General features: G+C 41.2%; 2 protein-coding genes across 2 annotated transcripts in view; both read left to right on the forward strand.

Moving 5' to 3' along the window:
* The window catches only part of aldh8a1 (aldehyde dehydrogenase 8 family, member A1), a 206,341-nt gene that overhangs the window by 153,954 nt on the left and 30,842 nt on the right, over positions 1 to 21,545 (forward strand). The window lies entirely within an intron of this gene.
* Positions 83 to 21,496, forward strand: slc2a12 (solute carrier family 2 member 12). Its single transcript, XM_049589164.1, has 6 exons — positions 83 to 218; positions 4,150 to 4,264; positions 13,001 to 14,296; positions 15,580 to 15,702; positions 16,104 to 16,236; positions 17,993 to 21,496. The coding sequence occupies exons 2-6, from the start codon at positions 4,174 to 4,176 to the stop codon at positions 18,081 to 18,083; spliced, it is 1,734 nt and encodes a 577-aa protein (XP_049445121.1). The 5' UTR covers positions 83 to 218; positions 4,150 to 4,173; the 3' UTR covers positions 18,084 to 21,496.

A 21,545-nucleotide genomic window follows, 5' to 3' on the forward strand; every position in this document is an offset into this window, starting at 1 on the left:
CCAATTCCAAACCCGCGCTTCCTATTGGTGGTCTGGGTAGACATGGGCGGGGCTAAAGAACCGCTTTACCAAAACAAGCTGTGTGAATCTAGTGACACCGCTAATGAAGAGCTGGGAGCAGGGAAGAAGTTCAACCAGTCTGAAAGTCTGCAGAGGAAAGCGAATGGACCGACAAACACGAACATAAGCAAACAACAGAGACACTGCTGGGGCGTCAGGTAGGGAGGTGTCTGCACATAGCTGTTATTACCACTTAAATATTCCTTTATTGAACCTTTTCAAGGAGCAAAACCCGCATAAGTTGCACGTAAATAGTGGACAAGCCCATACTTGAAGTGAGTAAGCTGATAAGTTTGGTGTTTGCTATAAAAACTTTGTGTTTCTCTTGTTTCTGGCTTCTATTAAATGACCTTGCAATATCTGAGGCCAAGTTATGGACTTATGGAAACAGACACCAGAAAAGGAAGCAGTCTTATTCAGTGGTCTTAGTCATGACATATAAATTTGGACAACTATAAGATGCTACTGTGTGACAAGTCTCCCAAGCTATTCCCATATGTCAAACACAGACAACAAAATAACAAACCATAAGAGAGGTTAAAGGTCAAAGCTTAGCAGAATCAATGCTCTACACTGAAATGCACTTCCAAATTCACTTAGCGTCTCAGTACATCTGTGTATCACAGAGCCAGCTGTCCATTGTGAGCCTCACAGAGCTGGTATTTATGACAGGGTTGTATCCAGGGCCACCAGAAGGCATCAGTGGGCATCAGTCTACTGAGAAAAGTTAAAGGGGGAACTGAAGTAATGACCATGAAGGGTGCTTTCAGACCTAGAGTTGTCTTGCTTTGGTCTGAATCAGGGGCTTATTTTGTTAGTTGTATAACTGCCTAGAGTTGGTTCGTGTTCTCACGGCAGTATTTACAAGCGAACCAGATCAAATGCCTTGCATGAGAAAACTGTTCTTGATTGGAAAGAATTTCCATGCAGGAAAAACTATGCTAAGACTAAGTAAACGAAACTTTTTAATGTCACAATGGAGGGACAACTACGCAAGTTGAGCTTAGCGCTGGTCATCGTGGACTTTATTGCTGTCATTGTTCATTTTAGGTAAACCATACAGTTTGAAAACATGCTCATGCTTGTTTAACCCAAACAATGCGTAGTGCGACTGCAGTTGGTTCGGGTCGTATCGAGGTCGGAGAACATTCTCACCACAAACAAACCGCACCAGAGTTCGTTTGTAACCGGAGCGAGACCACCTCTTCAAGAAGGTCTTAGTCCGGTTGTTTTGGTGCGCACCCTAGTGCCATTGCTGTGTTCACACCTGCCCAAATGAACCGCACATAGGGGGCAAACGAACTTGAGTTCGATTGAACATGGCAGGTGTGAAAGCACCCTAAAATTCCTTGTGCCAGGATTGGTTTCTACTGTACTCTGGTTGAAGTAAAATGCCTTACCTGCTGGCTGGTCTTAATTTGGTGTATAAAGAATATCATTTCTAAAGCCATAATAAGATAATAAGTAAGCCATTTTTGGAATCAAAATGAGGAGCACACTGTTCCCTCATGATGTTCCTAGATTCAGTTTAGTTCAGTTAAATTTTTACTTATAAAGCCCAGTATCCTTGGACCTCACAGCTGGCTGGTCTTAATTTGGTGTATAAAGAATATCATTTCTAAAGCCATAATAAGATAATAATTAGGCCTGATATTTGGAGTTAAAAGTGAGCAGCACACTGTTCCCTCATGATGTTCCTAGATTCAGTTTAGTTCAGTTAAATTTTTACTTATAAAGCCCAGTATCATAAATCACAATTTGCCTCAGAGAGCTTTACAGCATATGATATCCCTCTGTACTTGGACCCTCACAGCGGATAAGGAGAAACTCCTCCACCCCTAAAGAGAAAAAACCTTTAACAGGGAGGAAAAAAAGCCTCAGGACGACCAACTGAGGAGGGATCCCTCTTCCAGGACGGACAGATGTGAAATAGATGACGTGTCTACAGAACAGATCAACATAATAAAATTACAGTAATACAAATGACAGTATGTGATAGTATACATGTTATATGTATATATTTCTACATGACAGTATATGTGTGTGACAATAATAATTATATGTGTATAATAATGGTAGAAGTATCACCAATAATAATGGCAGTAGATGGAAGCATCAGGCAGGAACATTGCAGCAGCGCAGCCATGACCCACAATCCAGACACAGCCGATCCGAGCGAAACCTGCTAGACAAGGTAGCACAAAGGCTCCAGGGAAAAAGCCAAGCTGGTAACATGAATGAAAGGGACATGAATGTTTGCGGATGGAAAGAGAGTGAAGGAGAGAGGAGTTCGGTGAATGAAAGGTAGCCCCCCGTCAGACTAGGCCTATATCAACCTAACTAGGGGCTGGTTCAAGGCAAGCCCGAACCAGCCCTTACTATAAGCTTTATCAAAGACAAAAGTCTGAAGTCTACTCTTAACCGTGGAGACAGTGTCTGCCTCCTGGACTGAAACTGGAAGATGGTTCCACAGAAGAGGAGCCTGATAGCTGAAGGCTCTGGCTCCCATTCTGCTTTTGAAGATCCTGAATTCTTGGAGCACAGTGTTCTGGTGGGGTAATAGGGCACTATGAGCTCTCATAGCTATGATGGAGTCTGACCATTTAGAGCTTTGTAAGTCAGAAGAAGGATTTTAAATTCAGTTCTGGATTTTACAGGGAGTCAGTGCAGAGAGGCTAAAACAAGGGATGTACGATCTCTTCTGTCAGTCCTGTCAGTACACGTGCCACAGCATTCTGGATCAGTTGGAGAGTCTTTAGAGGTTTGTTGGAGCAACCTGATAATAAGGAATTACAATAATCCAATCTGCACAAGGATGAAGTAAAACCTCTAGGTAGGGCTGGATATCTGGGTATAATCTTATTTATGTGTTTTGATCAGATAGTTCTTGTTTTTAGTGTTGTCAAAAATATTGATTTATCAATACATACTGATTATGAGTATTTGAAATGGTTTCAGTACTCATTTATCAAATTAGTATCAAAACGCTGGCACCTGCTGGGCTATCAGCTCTATCTTACTGTAGATGTTCACTACAGTCATTCTGCTGTTCTCCAGAGGTAGACCCAAGTCATTGTTTTGCAAGTCACAAATAGTCTCAAGTCTTTGCACTCAAGTTTCAAGTCCTAAACAAGCCATAATGCACTCTTCACAAAACATAATGCCCAAACAGTAATAATATAATAAATTTACAAAAATCATGAATGTTTCTAAAAATCTGTAGATAATATTAGCTAAATGTGAAATTGCTAACAATGTTAATATTCGCACAAGCATTTGCCCATATGAAGGGAAATTGATTCGTGGCACACTTTTTAAACAACGTAATTGTTTAATCTTTGGGCTTGTGTGAGGGCTGAAGTTCAAGTGAGTCATTGGTGTTGTGGAAGATGAGTTGCATGTCTGTTGTGATTTAATTAAGTTGAGTTTAATGTCATCAAAATTGTGTTGAGTCTAATTCCAGTCCAAGTCATGTGACTTGAGTCCACACCTCTGCTGTTATCTTCTACTAACTAAGACTTCGATCAAAAATTCTATTGAATATCGGTATTTTTTCAAAGTATTGTATCAAAGTTGGAAATTCTACTATGATGACAACACCACGATTTTAACAGTCTTACAAGAGTCATTAACATTTGAGAACTTTAGCTTCTTTTGTCAATGAAAAAACAGTTTTGTAAGAAAATGTTGATTTATGATCTTCAAAAGTAGGGTACATTTTGCCATACTTTTGGAAGTATGATTTTAGTGTCATATTGGCACTAATAATGAAAACTTTTGAATAGCACTCAGACCTATTAGATGAGAATTAGATTTCTATGTACTTCATCTCCAAACATGTAGGTAGTATTTCTCAGCATGGGGTTCAAGACTGGTATGGCAGCATTGCAAGAATTGTCCTACTTTGTATGTAGGACATGACATTCATTTAAAGATACATGCATAGTTGTTTTTCTCAGGGAAGTATTTCTGCAACATGCGTGTCCTTGTGCAAAAGAAGTTGAGTCTGTTAGATGTTTTTGTGTTTATTTTGCAGAATGAATTGAATTTCTTTGTTTGAATGTGTTGATTTGCATCTGTTTTCCCCAGGCCTACTGTTAGAGGTGGTTGACAATGGACCTCAACAGTGAGACCAAGATGATGACCTCTTACCTCCCGGGTAACCCCAATGAGACCCAGAAACTGGCCCCACCCAGACCCTCAGGTACACACAGATGCCAGTGACTTTTTTGACTGATAAGTTAACATTTATTTTAATGGGATTACAGGTCTAAGCATTAGGAATGCAAGTGTTTTGTATGAGCTTACGTGTTACTTAGTTTGAATGTTTAGGAAGGGTTTAGCTGCTTAATGTTGGTATAAATGGGCTCCTCCCTAAGATAAAACTTTAGTTTACTGAAAATCGATATTTGTTAAAGGCTCACCTGGGGCCTGTTCCAAGAAGCTGTTTGAGTTATTCGGTAACTTTCCAAGTAATAGCCCAATGCAACTCTGGAACTTAGACTGATGTAAAAAGCCCTGCTCTGGGTAACACTGCTGAACAAAACTCATAACAGTTATCCAGATAACTCAGTAGACCTGATTTTTGAAACTGATATATGAATTTCCAAGATCATTGGGTAATCATTCTTCACATCAGCTGTTTCTTAAACAATGATTAACGATGAAGCAAAAGTTGTTTATGACAGTTTTCATGCCCATGACCTGGGTCATTCTAACCTTGGTGACATAGCAAAAATGTCTCAGGCCCTCATCATAAATTATCTGCCCTTGAATCTTAAAAAACACTCATTCATTACATGTTCATTAAATCAGTTACTGTTCTTCATGTTTACTATGACCTGAAGAGCTGCCTTCAGTGGGCGTAGGGTTTATCTGCTGCCATGCAGTTAAACATTTACAAAGGCAAAATAGTGTCTGAATGAAAGCCTTTCCTGTGCTGAAAGTCAATCAAATTACTTTTTTTTACTTGCTAACACTTGTTAGAAAAGGATTGAAACTGATTTGTTGCACTTACATGGCGAAAATATAAGAGCGGCACCCCTCTGTCTAGACAGGTTTTAGGTAAAGTGTGATACTGTCAGACTTGGGCGTGACTGGGATGCATGAAAATGCAAATATGGTGTGAAACACTTGGGTTTCAATGCTCTGTCACTGCTGTATTCAAACAGCTTCAAGTTGACGAGTCATTACAAACCAAGCAACATTTCCCAATAGCAAAATCTGCACCCATGGGAAATGTGTTTGTGTGTTTCAAGGTACCTCGACACATGGTTTGAAATTAACAACTCATGGACTGAAACAGGACAGAGACCAGTTGTAAAATGCTTTTGTTCAAGCTTATAGCTTAGAAGTCTCGTGTTACCTCAGAGGTTGCATAAAGGCTCATTTATGCTTAACAGAAGATACATACACGGACAGAGCCTTCTGTCCGAACTCTGCATTCATGTCGTCTGTAATTTTGCTTGTTTTCTGAAAACTTACGGATATGGACGATCTGTACCACGGGAAATCTTAGGGACAGTGTATCTTAGTTCAAGACACAATCATCAGACATGACAAAGACATATTAAAAATGGGGGAAATTGAACAAATTGGTAATATAATCAATAGAATTCTCCATCCATTCTCCATGGCCCCTCAGACCATTGTTGTCTAGAGTGATGCCTCCGTTAAAAGGTGCATCATTATGACATCGCTGCCATGTTTGTTGTGTTCAGACACTTTTAGCCCAGCTCTCTAGTGCTATCTAGTGGATGTATCTATATCAACATTAAGTACGTGGACAGGAACAATTACAATGTTTGAAATGAACATATCTATTTTCATATGTAAAGGGAGTATAAATGAGCCTTTAGACTTTCTCGTCCGGCATTTTGATGAACAGAGTCATAAAAAATCCATCATAATCTATTATTACCTATCATTGTAATTTTTAAACCCTAAAATCATGACATAAACCCTAAAAGCATTTTAAAATTAAAATGTTTTCATGATCTTCTCAAAAATTGGGTTACTATTAGGGAGCACATTTTACAAAAGCAGTAAATGGTCCCCAAACCTTTTAGATCACACTGTTTTCTTTTTATTCCTTTCTATTGCAGTGTCTTTTGAAATAATCTCTTTTGTTGCTTTTTTAACCTCTTCCCAAAAATATTCAGTTAGACATATTTAATTAGCCTGGAAATCCAGACCCAAATCTAGAAAGATTTAGGGTCTGGCCATGAGTAATGAAAATGGCCCAACTCGAGGGGCGGCACCAAGCATGCATTTGAAAATATCACTGCACACAACTGAATAACACTACGACCAATCAGAACAATACACAGGGTGACGTATCCAGAGCTTAGCTACCAGTGGAGCTAACTGGTAGATTAGACTCTTGCCGTATCCGGTCGGCAAAACAGCAAAAACATCCTTCTTGCAAAGGAAAGATTCGAGCGCCATCTTCTGTTCCTCTTTTAGAGAAAAAGCCAAGTCTAACTCGTTCATTGTAGCGGCCAAAGCCGTTTCAAACAACTGGTGTTCATCCGTAGCCATCTTGCAATGTTTACTGTTACTGATTCCGGACTTCGTCGTTGCAACGCTGTCGTCATCTGTTTAACTCGCCTCTGGCCCGCCTATATCAGATACACCGATGTGATTGGTGCAGCTCGGTTTCATGGGCATGGGTAATGAGCATTATTACTGATTGCCTGAGTGCCTCGCTGAGCAAATTCAAATTGTGCTCTCGCAAGAACTCTGGATTTCCAGGGTAATATTTAATAGCATTTAATTTTCATTCATTAATTTTCAATTTTTTATGATAAATATACAGAGCTAGCTCAAGATTATGCATTTAAGGGCATGGAGAGAAAAGATGAATAAAGACACAGACGGTGCAAAGAAACTTTGGACACTGAGCTGTTGTGACTGACCATTTTCAATGGTATTTAGGGATATAACCAATCAATGTGATGGCTAAAGCTACCAAGACAACAAGGCCATGCATGTGAGATCAAAGACAAGACCACACATTCATTCAGGGTGGCGGGGAGGCTGGAGCCTATCCCAGCTGACATTGGGCGAGAGGCGTGGCAGGGCTCAACAATAAGGATTGCCCAATCGCCCGGGGCAAGTAAAACTCACGGTCGGGCATGTAAACTAACAACTCACTTGCCCGATCGGGCATGTTGCTAAAAATAGTAAAAGTTAATAACTAATTGATAAAATAAATGTATTTTAAAATGTGCTCTTCTGCTCTGATGCAGCGGTCTCTCTGCCTGAAGTCACAGGCACACGCTGTGTAACAATGTCCTGCCCACAGCCCCCATTGATAATATTTTGCGCGACGGATGCTTCATATAATAACATAACAATATACTATTTATAGTGTTATGTCATCGTGTCATTTCTGTCTCTACATGGTCACGCGTTAACAATTCTCCTCTGCTCTCTGTATCACACACGGCGGAGTTCCGCCACACACAGGTGAGCACGCTAGAGTGGCTCGGGCCGCATTTTCCTGACCAAACCTGACCCCGAGCCCGGTGCAGTTTGTCAGCTGACAAAGTTATTGTTATAGACACTGTGTAAATAACCATCAACAGACTGCTGTTATGCACAGACAAACAGCTGCTCGCACAGCAGCGCAGCACGGCACTCTTGCTGAGCTTGTGTTGCGTTCAGGCGTTGTCACGTAAATAACAACTTCCAACACTTGAATAGGTCATAGCACAAAACAGCAGCATGTCAAGTGACTTTTTACTTTTATTATATTCAATAAAATTGTATGTTCCTAAATCTTGAGACACCTCATATGTAAGCTAGACAGACATTTCACCTGCTCATGCTGTGCACACATGTACTGTATGTACTTAGTCCTAAAGAGCCCTTCTGGTGCCAGTAGATACACAGGAACATCCCAGCAGGCTGTGCTTTGCAAGCATACCAAAAAGTTTCACGCATGTGAAAATTATTTTTCGTGTGCTTCACCTCCGCTGCTACAACTCCATCCTAGGGGAAACACTGCTGTGTGCGTTTTGTGCAACAGGTGGATGTGGTAGTCTACTGGTAGAGTAGAGAGAGAGCTAAGTAGCGCTGAAGTAGAGTAGAGCAGGGCAGAGAGATGGAAGCAAAATATATTAAACCCGGTGTTAACACAGCAGAACTGGAGAGAGGGGTGAAAAATATATAGAGGTGGGCATGGCTCAAGTAGGGCGCAAAATTATAGACGGAGAACAATTGACAAATTTTTCACTTTAAGCCCTGACACTGTCATTTTTGTGTAGGAATTAAGGTACAATACATGACATATGTTGTTTTAATTAATAAATACAGTGTGAATAAAGATACATAACATAAAAATAACTGCAGTCTTTGTTATTTGATAGCCGCTTAAATTAAACAATTTTTATAGGGCAAGTAAAAACTGATTTCGGGCAAGTAGATCTCTGACCAACTTGCCCGACCGGGCAAGTGAAAAAAAAACCTTAGCGTTGAACCCTGTGTGGTACACCCTGGACAGGTCACCAGACTATCACAGGTCTGACACATAGACACAGACAACCATTCACACTCACATTCACACCTACGGACAATTTAGGGTCACTAGTTTACTTTCATGTCTTTGGACTGTGGGAGGAAGCCGGAAGTACCCGGAGAAAGCCCACACTGACACAAGGAGAACATGCAAATTCTGCACACTCCACACAGAAGGGCTTAATTGTTCTGTGACAAAGCACAAGTTTAAAATGTTGCATGACAAGTTTATTTCCAGAGTACTCTATCTAAATCTTTTTTTCTTAATGTTTCAGAAAGTACACAAAATAGAAATGAGACTGCAAGATCATAACACTGTAGCTGAAAGACTTATTACAAGAGATTACAGTCTGACATTAACTATTGTTATCTCATTATTACATAATGTCAGTGGAAAAGGACTGAGAGAGGGGATGCAGTGCAACAGTCAAAGCAAATGACTTAATAGGACCCTGCAGTTTGCAGCTGTGTCTCTGTTTTTCTTGCATGCTGCGCCATCATGAGAATCACATTACAACAAAAAGGATAAAGGCCCACTAGTATGATTATTTTGACAGTTGCAATGAAATACCTCGGCAGGCCCGCCATCAGAGGGTGTCAAAGGGTTCAGATGACCCCGGCCCAAGGCCAAAGGGGGGCCCATGAAAAGGTCTATGGTTAACCCTTAAATTGGATCAAGTACAACAATTTACTTACTGACTTATATCATTGACAATGCAAGTTCTGGGTATGACAGGCAGAGCTGAAGGTGAAGAGTGAGGCAGAGTAATTTTTAGCAAATAAAACCCGCTGTATCAGGCTCAGTTTTAAAGTAACAGTGAAGACACTGGTCTAGAGCCCTTTTTAAACAGGAATGGTGCAAATTTGCAGGAAAGTCCAATCAGTCTTCTTTCAGCATTGGCAGTATAAAAACAAAATCGGGGAGTGCAGCAAACTACCTACTTTTGATTATACAGAATGTGCCTTTTTCGGGGCAATGGGGGGCGTGAGCAAGTAACAAAACGTGTAGCTCAGTGTGTGACATAAACAGTGGCATGGGAGGGAAGCCGCGGCTGGTCAGTCCTTCAGCAATTCTCTCGTAAGTCGGCCCATCCTTCACCGTTCCCGTCATCTGATGGTTAATGGCCTCTTCGTTTGCGAGGACAAGGAGGACACACAATTCCTTGTCTCCCCAGTTGCTCATCTTTACAGTGTCTGTCAGGTTTCCGTTTCCCTCTTGCTACTAGCTGCTCGCTAATTCCTGCTATCAGCTGTTTCCTGTTTATCCACCGCCAGTGTGTCGCATGTGCGGGGTCAACAGTTCCTCCCACAAGTCATCAACAGCCCCTCCCATGATGGAAGGCCGCCTTGTTCTTTTTAAACCATAAAGGTTCCGCCAGGAACGAGGCGGAAAATTGGGCACCTCGGATCAACTCGCTAATCCGGCTCTGTGTGTTTAAACACTCGCAGATTGCCGGCAAAATGGCCCAACATTCGCCGAAAATCTGGCAGTGTAAAAGAGGCTCAGAGCAGTGGTTCCCAACTGGGGGATCACAGTCCAAATGTGGACCACGGGTCCATTCTGAATGGACCACAAGTGACTCGCGAACATGTGAAGTTTGTAAAAACTGGGTCCTCTAACAGGATAAGCGGTTACCGAAAATGAACGAGTGAATGTATTATTTTATTGATGATTTAATACCTTGCAGTAATTTCCTCTATCAGTGTTTGATTTTACTTTTCTCTAATCATTTATTGGAAGGCATAGTTTTGGCACAGGACACATTTGACTACCTCTACGTCTCAGAATAAGAAAACAATGTCTCAACACGGAGTAGATACAAAATACATGGAAATATGATTAATTGGATTATATTTGCAGGAAGTATAAAAATGTGTGGGTGGGTGTGTAGCCTTGCATTTAGCCCACAGTCCGTTATAAAACAAACTAAGCAGATTCAAACAATAACAGAAATTCAAGTGTGGTCTTGTTTACTCAAAGCTGTTAAAGGAAAAATGCATGTCAACAGCAACACTGCAGTAAAACAAACTATTACAAGGATCAATAACGACTGCTCGTAAAAGTGTTCTATTAAAACAGTTTTGCTCATCAGTTTCCATTCATTCAGCAATTTTACAAGTGCCGTGTAGTAGTCATCAGTGATAAGTGACAACAGATTATGATTTGTTTGATTATTTAATCACTTACTTGGCTCCGTCAACATAAATAGTTGGCCAAGCTCTTCTGCTTAAAGTCCACAATTCTGATATTACAAACCTATATACCTAACACTGAACCTATTACTGTCCTTTTACTTTATACTTGCACTTACCTTTTGGAAAAAGTAGATTAACCAAACTCACTCTAATAACAGTGTTTCTACATTAAACCCTCCTCTGCAGGGGACTACATATATACTACTTACCTTTATACTTACCTGCAATGCTTTCTGTCCAAAAGCCAGTTTAGAATTTGGTTAAAAATGATCTTGAAAAGGTCTTACCAAACATTACATTTTAGCGTCTGATACTTGTAGACACCCTGGTGGTTTGTCAAGTAGAAATACAGTATCCATGTTTGGCCAAATACCAATGTCCACTCTATGGCCCTGATCACACAGAAAGAGTTTTGCAGGTTGCATTTTTTATAATTGAATGCCACTAGTAAAAAAAAAACTGTCCTGTTACTTTATACTTGCACTTACCTTTTGGAAAAAGTAGATTAACCAAACTCACTGGTAATAACAGCGATATTTATTATATTTTGATTGAAAGGATAAAGTGAAATATGAATTTATTTAACTTAATGACTGTATTCTCCTATTTAGTGAGAATTGTCAACTGATCTTGAAAAGGTCTTACCAAACATTACATTTTAGCAAAATAATCAATTAAACAACCCCCAAAATGCTTCAAACACTTTTCTAAATAATCTTAATATTGAAAGGAAACGAAATACCAGATAAGGTCGGAGGTCAATATGTGCAGTTATAGACCTCCGACCTTATCTAAGCACTTTTAATGGCATAAGTGGGTATATTTCATTTCCTTTCAATATGAAGATTATTTAGAAAAGTGTTTGAAGCATTTTCGGGGCTGTATAATTGATTATTTTGTTTTTTGAAGTGACTGTGTGCAATGCAACTGCAGCACATGATATTGCAAATTGTAGGTCTGTTAACAAATAAACACGTCTATCCAAGCCTAAGCTACAAACACAAACAAAACAAACCTTATCACAGTGTTTATGAATGGGATCAGTAAAATATTGTAGCGACCCTGCTACAATATTTTACTGATTTTGACTAGTCAAAATGACGTTGTAGATATCCGCAACTGAATTATGACTAGTCAAAATGACGTTGTAGATATCTCAAACTGGAATTATAGATAGTCATAATGTAATTGTAGATATCTATAATGACAAACCCCATACACATGAATGGCAAAAATAGTTTGAATCTTACTAGTCAAAACTGAATTACAGGTAACTGTAACTGTAGTTTTGACTAGTCAGAATGACATAGATATCTGTAATTCAGTTTTGACTAGTCAAAATGACGTTACAGACATCTGTAATTCAGTTTTGACTAGTCAGAATGACGTTATAGATATCTTAAATTAAAATTCATACTAGTCACAATGACATTACTACTAGTCAAAATGACGTTATAGATATCTATAATGGTAATTCCAGATAGTCGGACTTAGTGATTAAATGTTAAAACGGCTTTCCATATGCGCCTTTTTAGTGTTGCCAGGCAACCACCCCATCACCTCCTTACACTTACCTTCCTCTGTTTCAAATCTCAATTTCACAGTAATTAGTTGCTAGTTCCTAAAATGTTGAGGCAGAGGGTACTTACTGTAGCTCTGGTTGAGGGTGAGAGGCTGTCAGTAAATGGTTTGTTGGGCACAGGGAAACAGAGATCTGTGTGGGTACATGAGACCCTCAGAAGAGGGTGGATCACAGGGAGAAACCACCACTTGTTCCAGGAGCTTCGCCTCCATGATGGCCGTTTCCAGGCATATTTTAGGATGACTCAGGGGCAGTTTGACAATGTGCTGTCAATTGTCAGGCCATATAGCTCTGGGTATCTGGCAACCGCTACCACCAGTTTCTCCTCCATTTTTTACAACACAACCACAGAAGGCCCGCCTCTCAAATCATCTGATTGGACAATGGGGGGAAAAAAAAATATGAAAAAAGAGATGGGGTTCAGTGTGCGTGACTAGAAGCTCAAGTAAAGGCACAGGCAAGGGCTCCGATACACATTTGGGACACAATAACTGCCTTGTGTATTATAACTGACGTTGAAAAATGTGAACACAGATCTGGGAGATCTTGTGGATGGACATTGGACCAGGCCTCTTGTAGGGTACTATCTGTGATCTTACATTCTCTAACTCCTTCTCCTTGTGTGTTTCTGTCCCTCTCCAGGCTGCAGCTGGCTGGTGGTGGTAGCGGCTGTAGCGGCCTCTCTGAGCGGGCTGATGCTGGGCTATGAAATGGGCCTGACCTCTGGAGTCCTGCTACAGCTGCGGGGTCTCCTCTCCCTCTCCTGCCGGGAACAGGAACTGCTGGTCAGCTCCCACCTGCTCGGCGCCCTCCTCATGTGCCTGGCCGGCGGCCCCATTCTGGATCGCTACGGCCGCCGCTGCTCTTTGCTCCTGAGTGCCGCCCTGGTGGTCGGCGGGAGCGTCGTGCTCATTGCAGTCAACTCACTTATTGCACTCACACTGGGCCGGGTGATAGTCGGCATGGGAACGGCGCTGTCAGGGACAGGAGCGTGTCTGTACATTGCAGAGATCTCACCAAGGGAGAGGAGGGGTCAGCTGGTGACGCTGTACGAGCTGATGCTAGTTGTGGGTGTAATGCTGGGATTCAGCTGTAGTTATGCCTTTGCTACTCTGCCCCATGGCTGGGCGTATACATTTGGACTTGTAATCCCCCCGGCGCTGCTGCAGATCAGTGTACTCCTGTTCCTCCCACCCAGTCCGCGCTTCCTGGTCACTCAGGGTAAAGTAGAGAAGGCCAGGATAGTGCTCGCCACAATGAGAGGGGGGGTTCAGGAGCATGTGGAAAAGGAGCTCAGAGACATCCAGGCAGGACTGAAAGAGGAATCAGAGCATAGTTTCTGGGAGTTGTTCAGCACCAAAGCCAACTTGCGTTCACGGCTGCTAACAGGTGTGGCCTTAGTCTTCCTTCAGCAGGCTACCGGTCAGCCGAACATCCTCTCCTATGCGTCACCGCTTCTCCGCAGTGTAGGCTTTAACAGTGATGCGGCAGCAACCTTGGCCTCTACTGGGTTCGGAGTGGTCAAAGTAGTTGGCACCATCCCGGCCGTGTTGCTGGTTGACCGCGTGGGACCCAAGAGCTTTTTGTGCGTAGGTGCTGTCGCAATGGGAATGTCGCTAGTAGTACTTGGTACACTGACACTGCAAAACCACACTCACCTCACCAGCCTGTGTAAAAGTGACTCTATACTAAACCACACAGAAACGCCGTGGGATTTAAACAGAACCTTTATAGACTTGTACGACAGTGACATTTTTTCTACTGACCTCCCCAGCCAATGGGGCAGCGAGGAGGCACAGCGGACTTACAGAGAGGATGATTGGACTGGGGAGTCAGGAGGAGGAAGGACTAATGGAGAAGTGTCTTCCGTACTGAAGTGGGCGTCATTGATCAGCTTGCTGGTTTATGTGGCAGCCTTCTCAATCAGCCTTGGGCCAAGTAAGCACCCATTCAGTATTCACACACTCTGTTTGCACACACACACAAAGTTGATAGCATTTTCCCAAACGTGTGTTACTAGTTGTTAGCCAAGAGGAGAGTACCAAGCAGTGCACTGTATCTGCACTACAGAGCAGAAAGTATGACCCATAGTCGCTCACAGGAACTTTAATGGAAAGGACGGCCATTTTCAAAATTCATACATGTAATTCCTATGTTCAGAGATGGTCCAAAAATATTCGTGAACAACTCTCTACAAAATCCAAAAACAAGAGTGCTAAAACTCATAGTTGTCAGGTCATCAAGTATAAGGTCTGGAGATGCTCCATAAACCACTGGTTCCCAACTGGTCTAGCCATGAGGTCCAGATTTGTCCTGAGTCATCAGTTTAAGGTCCTCGGGTTTAAAATGTTCAGCGTCATACTTGAGTTTGGCCATGTCGTCACGCTAGTTGTTGTCTCTGTTAAGTAGCTGTCTGTTATCCACTCACTCCCCCAACTTTATACTCTGTGTCATCACAAGTTTGAATTTACCATTAACATTTTGTTAAGGTTTGAATTTGTACAAAATTAAAGGTAGGGCCAATTTAAGTGACGTCAGCTCCACCCTTGCGTCCAAATAGGGTCACCTCTGGCTACGGAAAACTAAGATGGAGATGGCAGAAATGCTGAACTTGAAGCTACAAAACTGCAGTCCACAAACTAATAGGTAACATTATGGTAGCTACGTCTAATATTGCATACAGTCTATGGCACCGCCATGTTGCTGTGACGTTAGGTACGTTTATTGCACTTACACGTGTTGGAGGTTGTTTTTTTCCCCAGAGTTTCGAGTACAATGGATTACAAAGTTACTTCTCAGGTTTCTGGCTTTAAGATAGAGTCGCTTATGTTCGCAAATATTGAATGACCTTTCCTAGACCATGAAAATAATATACCGAAATTCTTAATTTAGGTGGTGTAAAAGTTTAGATAATTTGTCTGGTTGATATGGTTCTAACAGCTGCAGCTTATAAACATGTCGTACTGTGAACTACAAAGTACAACAAAGGTTATCACACAATAACTATGCCTAGGTAAAGTGTACATAAATGCTCCAGTTCCCCAGATAAAGCAATGAGGACCCTGACTCTAAAACCTCACATGACTGAAAACTCCCCACGCAATATTGACAAAATTGTTTAAAGCCAGTCTGGATCATGTTATTTGTATTTATACCTTAATAACCATGCCTTCGTATGTCCCTGTGCACACTGAATGTGTCTTTGTTTTTTGTCTTTCCAGTGGTGTATGTGGTTCTCAGTGAGATCTTTCCAATGGGGGTCAGAGGCAGAGCTGTATCTGTGGTGTCGGCTGTAAACTGGGCCACTAACCTGCTCATCTCCATGACCTTCCTCACAACTACAGGTGTGTGTGTGTCATCGGATATTATTGATGATTTGTGTGTTCAAGTTGTTGTGGTAGAGCTGTAAATTTACAGAAGCTGTCAACTAGGGCAAGACGTAAATACAAAAAGTAGTAGGTCAGTTTTTGTATTTTGAAAAAAGAGGTGTGTCTCACCTTTCCCTGCTCCTGGTCAGTCAGACTGCCCACCTGTTGTCGAGTCATAATACAGTCAGATTAGCAAAAGAGAAAGATGACACCTAAAACAGTTTGTCACTATGGGTTTAGGATTTAGCAGCAACTGTATGCTAGTGTCATGACCTGATGTGTCAATCATTCTTATCTGTGACACACAAGTATGTCACCTGAGGTTGTGTGTGGGCATTTGAGGTCATGCATCTTTTTTTTGCTATTGTCTTTTTTAGAAAAGATTGGTGTACCCAATGTGATGTTCCTCTACGCTGCCATGAGCTTCGTCCTACTGGTGTTTGTCATCCTCTGTGTCCCCGAGACAAAAGGTCGCACGCTGGAGGAGATATCAAAGGAACTGGCGAAGAAGTGAGTGGCAGCTAAAACATGACCTTAAAGGGATAGTCTGTATTGTTTAAAATGGGGTTGTGTGAGGTACTAATCTGTAGTCAGTAGGACTGCCCCCCTGATAGTCGACCAAACTTTAGTCGACCAGAAAGGTCATTAGTCGGCAAGATTTCATTAGTCGCAGGAAAAAAACAAACATGAAATTGTATTAGGAGCTGCGCCTTGTCAAAATAAATCAAAACCTACATGACTGAACCATGTGGGAAATTAATTTGAAAGGACAGACACAGGAAGTGGCCACACTCAGCAGTCAGACATGAGTCACATTAATTTCCACAGGCTAATTAATAACATGTCGGGCAGGAAATCCAAAGTGTGGGATCATTTTGAGAAGGTGAAGGACGAACCCAAAGTGATATGTAAACTCATCTTCATTGGTCGACTACAAACATGACGTATCATCTGAAACATGGAAGTAGCTACATGCCCATTAGCCCACAGCGTCATTAACAGGCGGCTCGCTCAGTGTGTGACGTGCACTTGCAGATAAAATATAGGCCTATATTAATGAAGGTTCATTAGTACGGTTTTGTATTTCTCTGTAACGTAGCACAGTGTTAACAATGTTACTGATACTATTCTTTCTCACACCTTCAACTCAAACCAATGTGTTTAACAAAAATACAGCGGTACGGCTGTTGACGATGGCAGCAGCCAAACGTATTTTAGCCACCCAAAAATAAAGTCAGTAACAGTTTAGGTGCACGCTACATCGAGAGTATTTTCAATGCTTTACCTTTCTGTCAGACAGCCCGTTCCGACAGGGAAGCTGTTGACAGCTCCAGACTCCAGTGACACAAACAGTCATTTTGGCCTGCTGAACATGGGAGCTGTTGATCTACCACTGCCTCAATCCCTTAGTCAGTTTGTGTTATTGTGTGACTTTGGTGAATCCAAACTAACCCCTTAAGGGTGCTTTCACACCTGCCCTGTTTGGTTCGGTTCAATCGAACTTAAGTTCTTTTGCCCCCTATGTGCAGTTCGTTTGGGCAGGTGTGAACACAGCAGTCGCACTCAGGTGTGCACCAAAACAACCGGACTGAGACCTTCTTGAAGAGGTGGTCTCGGTCCGATTACAAATAAACTGTGGTTTGGTTTGTTTGTGGTGAGAACATGTTCCGACCTCGATCCGAAAGACAACTACAGTCACATTATGCAAGCAATATAGTCCACGATGAGCAGCGCTAAAATCAACCTGCGTAGTTGTCCCTCCATTGTGACATTAGAAAGTGTCACATTTATCTTGCAAGTGTACTCTTCTTCAACGGTTTGTTTACTTCCTGGATTTTTCCCACATGGAAATTCTGACCAATCAAGAGCAGCTTTCTCGCACAAGGCATTTTGTCTGGTCCACTTGTAAATGCTGCCGTGAGAACACGAACCAACTCGAGGAAATTCTAATCCCTGATTTGGACCAAAGCAAGACAACTCTATGTCTAAATAACTAATTGAGGCAGCGGTAGACCGGCAGTTTCAGTGTTCAGTGATGTGAAATCACTGTTTTTCTCAAAGGAGTCTGGGTTGCCTGCTTCTCCAAACTGAGGGTGTACCGCCAGACATCTACTGTATGTAATACATTGACTATGGATTAGCACCTCATACAACCCCACTTCAAGTAGATCTGAATGATCCCTTTCATGTTATCCATCTTGTATCTAGTCAACTAGCTTGTGAAATGGTTTTCTTTATCTTCTGTCTCTTTTCTCTGCTTTACTAGGAAGCATTTTGAGGTGAGGCTCTGCAGGCAGGTTCAGCCTCAGGAGAGTCTGATCAGCAGCACGTCCGCAGGACTTCCAGCAAACGTCTGACCTATTTTTTTTTTTTTTTTGACACATCACAACCATTCACCTCACCTGAAAGAGAGTCGAGAGCGAGGATCAGGAAGGACAATGTATTAGCACTGTTAAGAATTTGGGGTACAACTCCACATGTGTACAACCCTGCAGCTCAAGCTGATTGCTGTTATGGTGTCTTTGTCATTTAGTTCCTTCAAGCTACATACTGAATGTAAAGGAACAAATCATCAGGAACGGTGGCAATTACATACGCAGGAAAGAATGAAATAATGGAAGTATTTGTGAATTTGCTCAAATTAGGATATCTCAGGGTTCACTCTTGCTTATTAAAAAGACGGTAAAGAAAAGTAAAAAATGGGGATTGAATATGTCATTATATGAAATATATATTATTTATTTAATTCCTTCCTTTCTTTACCTCCTCCGTTGTTACAGCTCCAGTAATGCAGGAAGAGACATTTCCCTTAACTCCAGGATACAGCTGACTTTTTTTTTCTTTCATTTTGACCTGACATTGTGAATCTAAGATGTATCAAATAATCAGACACTAATCACGTCAAATGTCTGTGTATGTAACATTCTTTGGATTGCAAATTAATTCCTTAAACATGACATTTATGTGCTGTTCAGTGTCATATCTAATGTAATGACACTAATGTGGCTCAAACCAGTCGTACCAGTTAGGCTGAGTGTCCAGATAGCATTTTCTTCTGGCTGAAGACACAAGTGCCTTTCTGAAAGGTTCAGGGATTTTCGACAGGAAGTGCTCGGAGCAGCCAACAAAAAAGTTTGAGCGCTCTGAGAAAAAATACAAGTGCTCAGAATACTAGAGTTACCGCCTAGTGGTCGCATTTCTCAACCAACCAGTCAAGTTGCAGTTTTCATTCATCTTTCCAGACCATATGTTGCCATGACAGCAGACAATGCTTCAAATATGGATGTTGCTGCATAAAAGCTGAATATTCTACAATAGTGGTTCCCAACTGGTGGGTGGCGGTCCAAAAGTGGGTGGCGTGTCCATTCTGAATGGACCGCAAGTGGCACAAAGCTTTCATTTTGAAGTGCTATTTCCTGTTGTAGAGTGATTGACTGACGGATAGATACTTGTGAGAGACGGCAAACTAACTCAACGCCATGGCCGAACACAAGTGTGTCACTGAATGTATTAAGTTGTGCGGACCTTGATCTAATGATTAAGAAGAAATCTGGACCCTGGGTATGGACTAGTTGGGAACCACTGTTCCACAGTATCAATCACCATAGTTTCAAGGTGGGCACCCACGATTAGTGTTGACCTTTGATCTTCAGGATATAAAACGTCATCGCATAATTTTATGCTATTGCACGTTTGTGGGAAAGTTTGTCCAAAATAGCGTATTAATGCTTGAGTTATGGTCAAAAACTGGTCACAGTGACCTTTCATTACCAGAATCTAATCAGTTCAGGGTTGAGTCCAAAGCTGTGTCTCAATACAGGGGCTGCAGCCTTCGAAAGCTGCATTGGAAGACCAATTGCGTCCCATCGGCACAAGCAAGGCTGCCTCATTTCGAAGGCTCCTTCAAAGGCAACCAAGAAATGCAGCCTTCTTTCCGAGAATTTCGAGGATGCAACAGATGACTCCTTCGTGGTCCAGCCTATCTCAAGATGCATTACACATAGTTGTATACTAGCTAACAGTTAACTGTTGTTAACATTACTATTAGCTAAAACCACACAGCTTAAACATTATGAATTTTATACGTTTACCTGAAAACGGTCTGTCAGCCTAAAATATATCAAACAGCGGTGTTTCCGGCGGTGAATCACCTCAAGTATTAAATTAAAAAAATATGTATATAATAACAGTCTCTGGGTCCATGATTTAGGGCTAACTAATTTACTACCTTACTCCTTTCGTCAAGTGCAGCTTGGTGCTAGGTAACAGTAACGCCAACTGGTCGGGGAGAGAACAACTGGTGATGCAACCAGGATATCCTCTGCAGACCAGACCGTCCCATTTCTGAGACTGTTCGATTTGGCTGATGCGTTCTTCAAAGGATGTGGCCAACGTCGACCACGAAGGCCGCGTCCTTCAAAGGCTGCAGCCCCTGAATTGAGACACAGCACAAATGGACATTTGTGCCAAATTTGATGAAATTCCCTCAAGGCATTCTTGAGATATCGCTTTGATGAGAATGGGACTTTCGGATGGATAAACCTAAAACACAATAATAGGTAGGAAACACAGGTAGGAGCACAGTTTAATCTATAAGGTTAAAACGTTCAAAAATATTTTGTATATATTTATTTGAAAGAGAAATCTGAAATCATTGATCACATTTTTCAGTAACCAAATTGCATTTTAAATGCCACCAAATGCGTTGCATTTTGCACCGCACATTATTACAGCATGTCAAGAACTCACTGAATAAAAGTTAACAAAAACATGTATTGAAAACAGTAATCTTAGGAGAGGAGTCTAGTGTTTTTTAGGCAGAGGACCCCTTCACTCATTTAAAGTATAAAACTTAGAGGCATATTAAACCGGGCAGTTGCAGGGTGTGCTTCAGGAGGCCATATCAGCCTCAAGCTGCAGTCTTAACCTGTATTTGCTTTTCAGGTAGATGAAGGAAATTAAGTTGCTGCTGATTCATATTCATGTATATTTTCAGACATATTTTAATTTTGAAAAGAAAAATAAGGTTCAATAAATCCTTAAAAAATGAGGTGTCAGTCCCCCTGCAGTAACTCGGAAGATCCACTGGGAGTCCTGGATTCTCTGTTGCAGACCCAGGATTTGGGAAGATGCATCTCTAGGAAACATGCATGAATATAACAACAGTATTTTCAATGGGTGAACTCAATTAAATAAATAATAATTGTAATAGCAAGTTAAACTGACCAGTATTTTTGATGACAACTAGTGACGGTAGCTTCGTTTAATCGACTAATCCCTAGTGGATGACAAGAAGGCATAAAAACGCTATATGGACACTCAGCCTTGTGCTGCAAAACACACTGTAACCCACACACTTACAGAAATATAGATGAAGTAGTGACAGTAGTCTTAGAGTAGGAAGAGCTGGTTTATATTTTATGGGAACAAGCAATCAGGAAAATGATGAATTAACACGCTCGGTTTATTTTTTACGCCTGGCTGCTGAATCCTCAAGCAGACAAGCAGATAAATATTTAACAGAAATAAAGTAGGTAATATAACAACTAGTCCTGTCGTTGTGTCAGAAGAACTGTGAAAAATTGTTGTTTTTTTTAAAAAAAAAAAAAAAAAAAAAAACTTGTGTCAGTGATACTAAAATTATATTTAGGTGATTAACCGGTGGGATGTTTTAATGCAAGAAAGAACGACTTATGTGAAACTTCACAATTAAAAATTGCACATTTTTAAATCTTTACGTTAGTTATTCCTTTTTTTCATGTTAGAAAATGTAGAAATGTACATGCAACGTCTGTCATAACCATTAAAAGTGCTTCACA

This window comes from Epinephelus fuscoguttatus, linkage group LG11, assembly GCF_011397635.1.
Source record: "Epinephelus fuscoguttatus linkage group LG11, E.fuscoguttatus.final_Chr_v1".
Taxonomy (NCBI): domain Eukaryota; kingdom Metazoa; phylum Chordata; class Actinopteri; order Perciformes; family Serranidae; genus Epinephelus; species Epinephelus fuscoguttatus.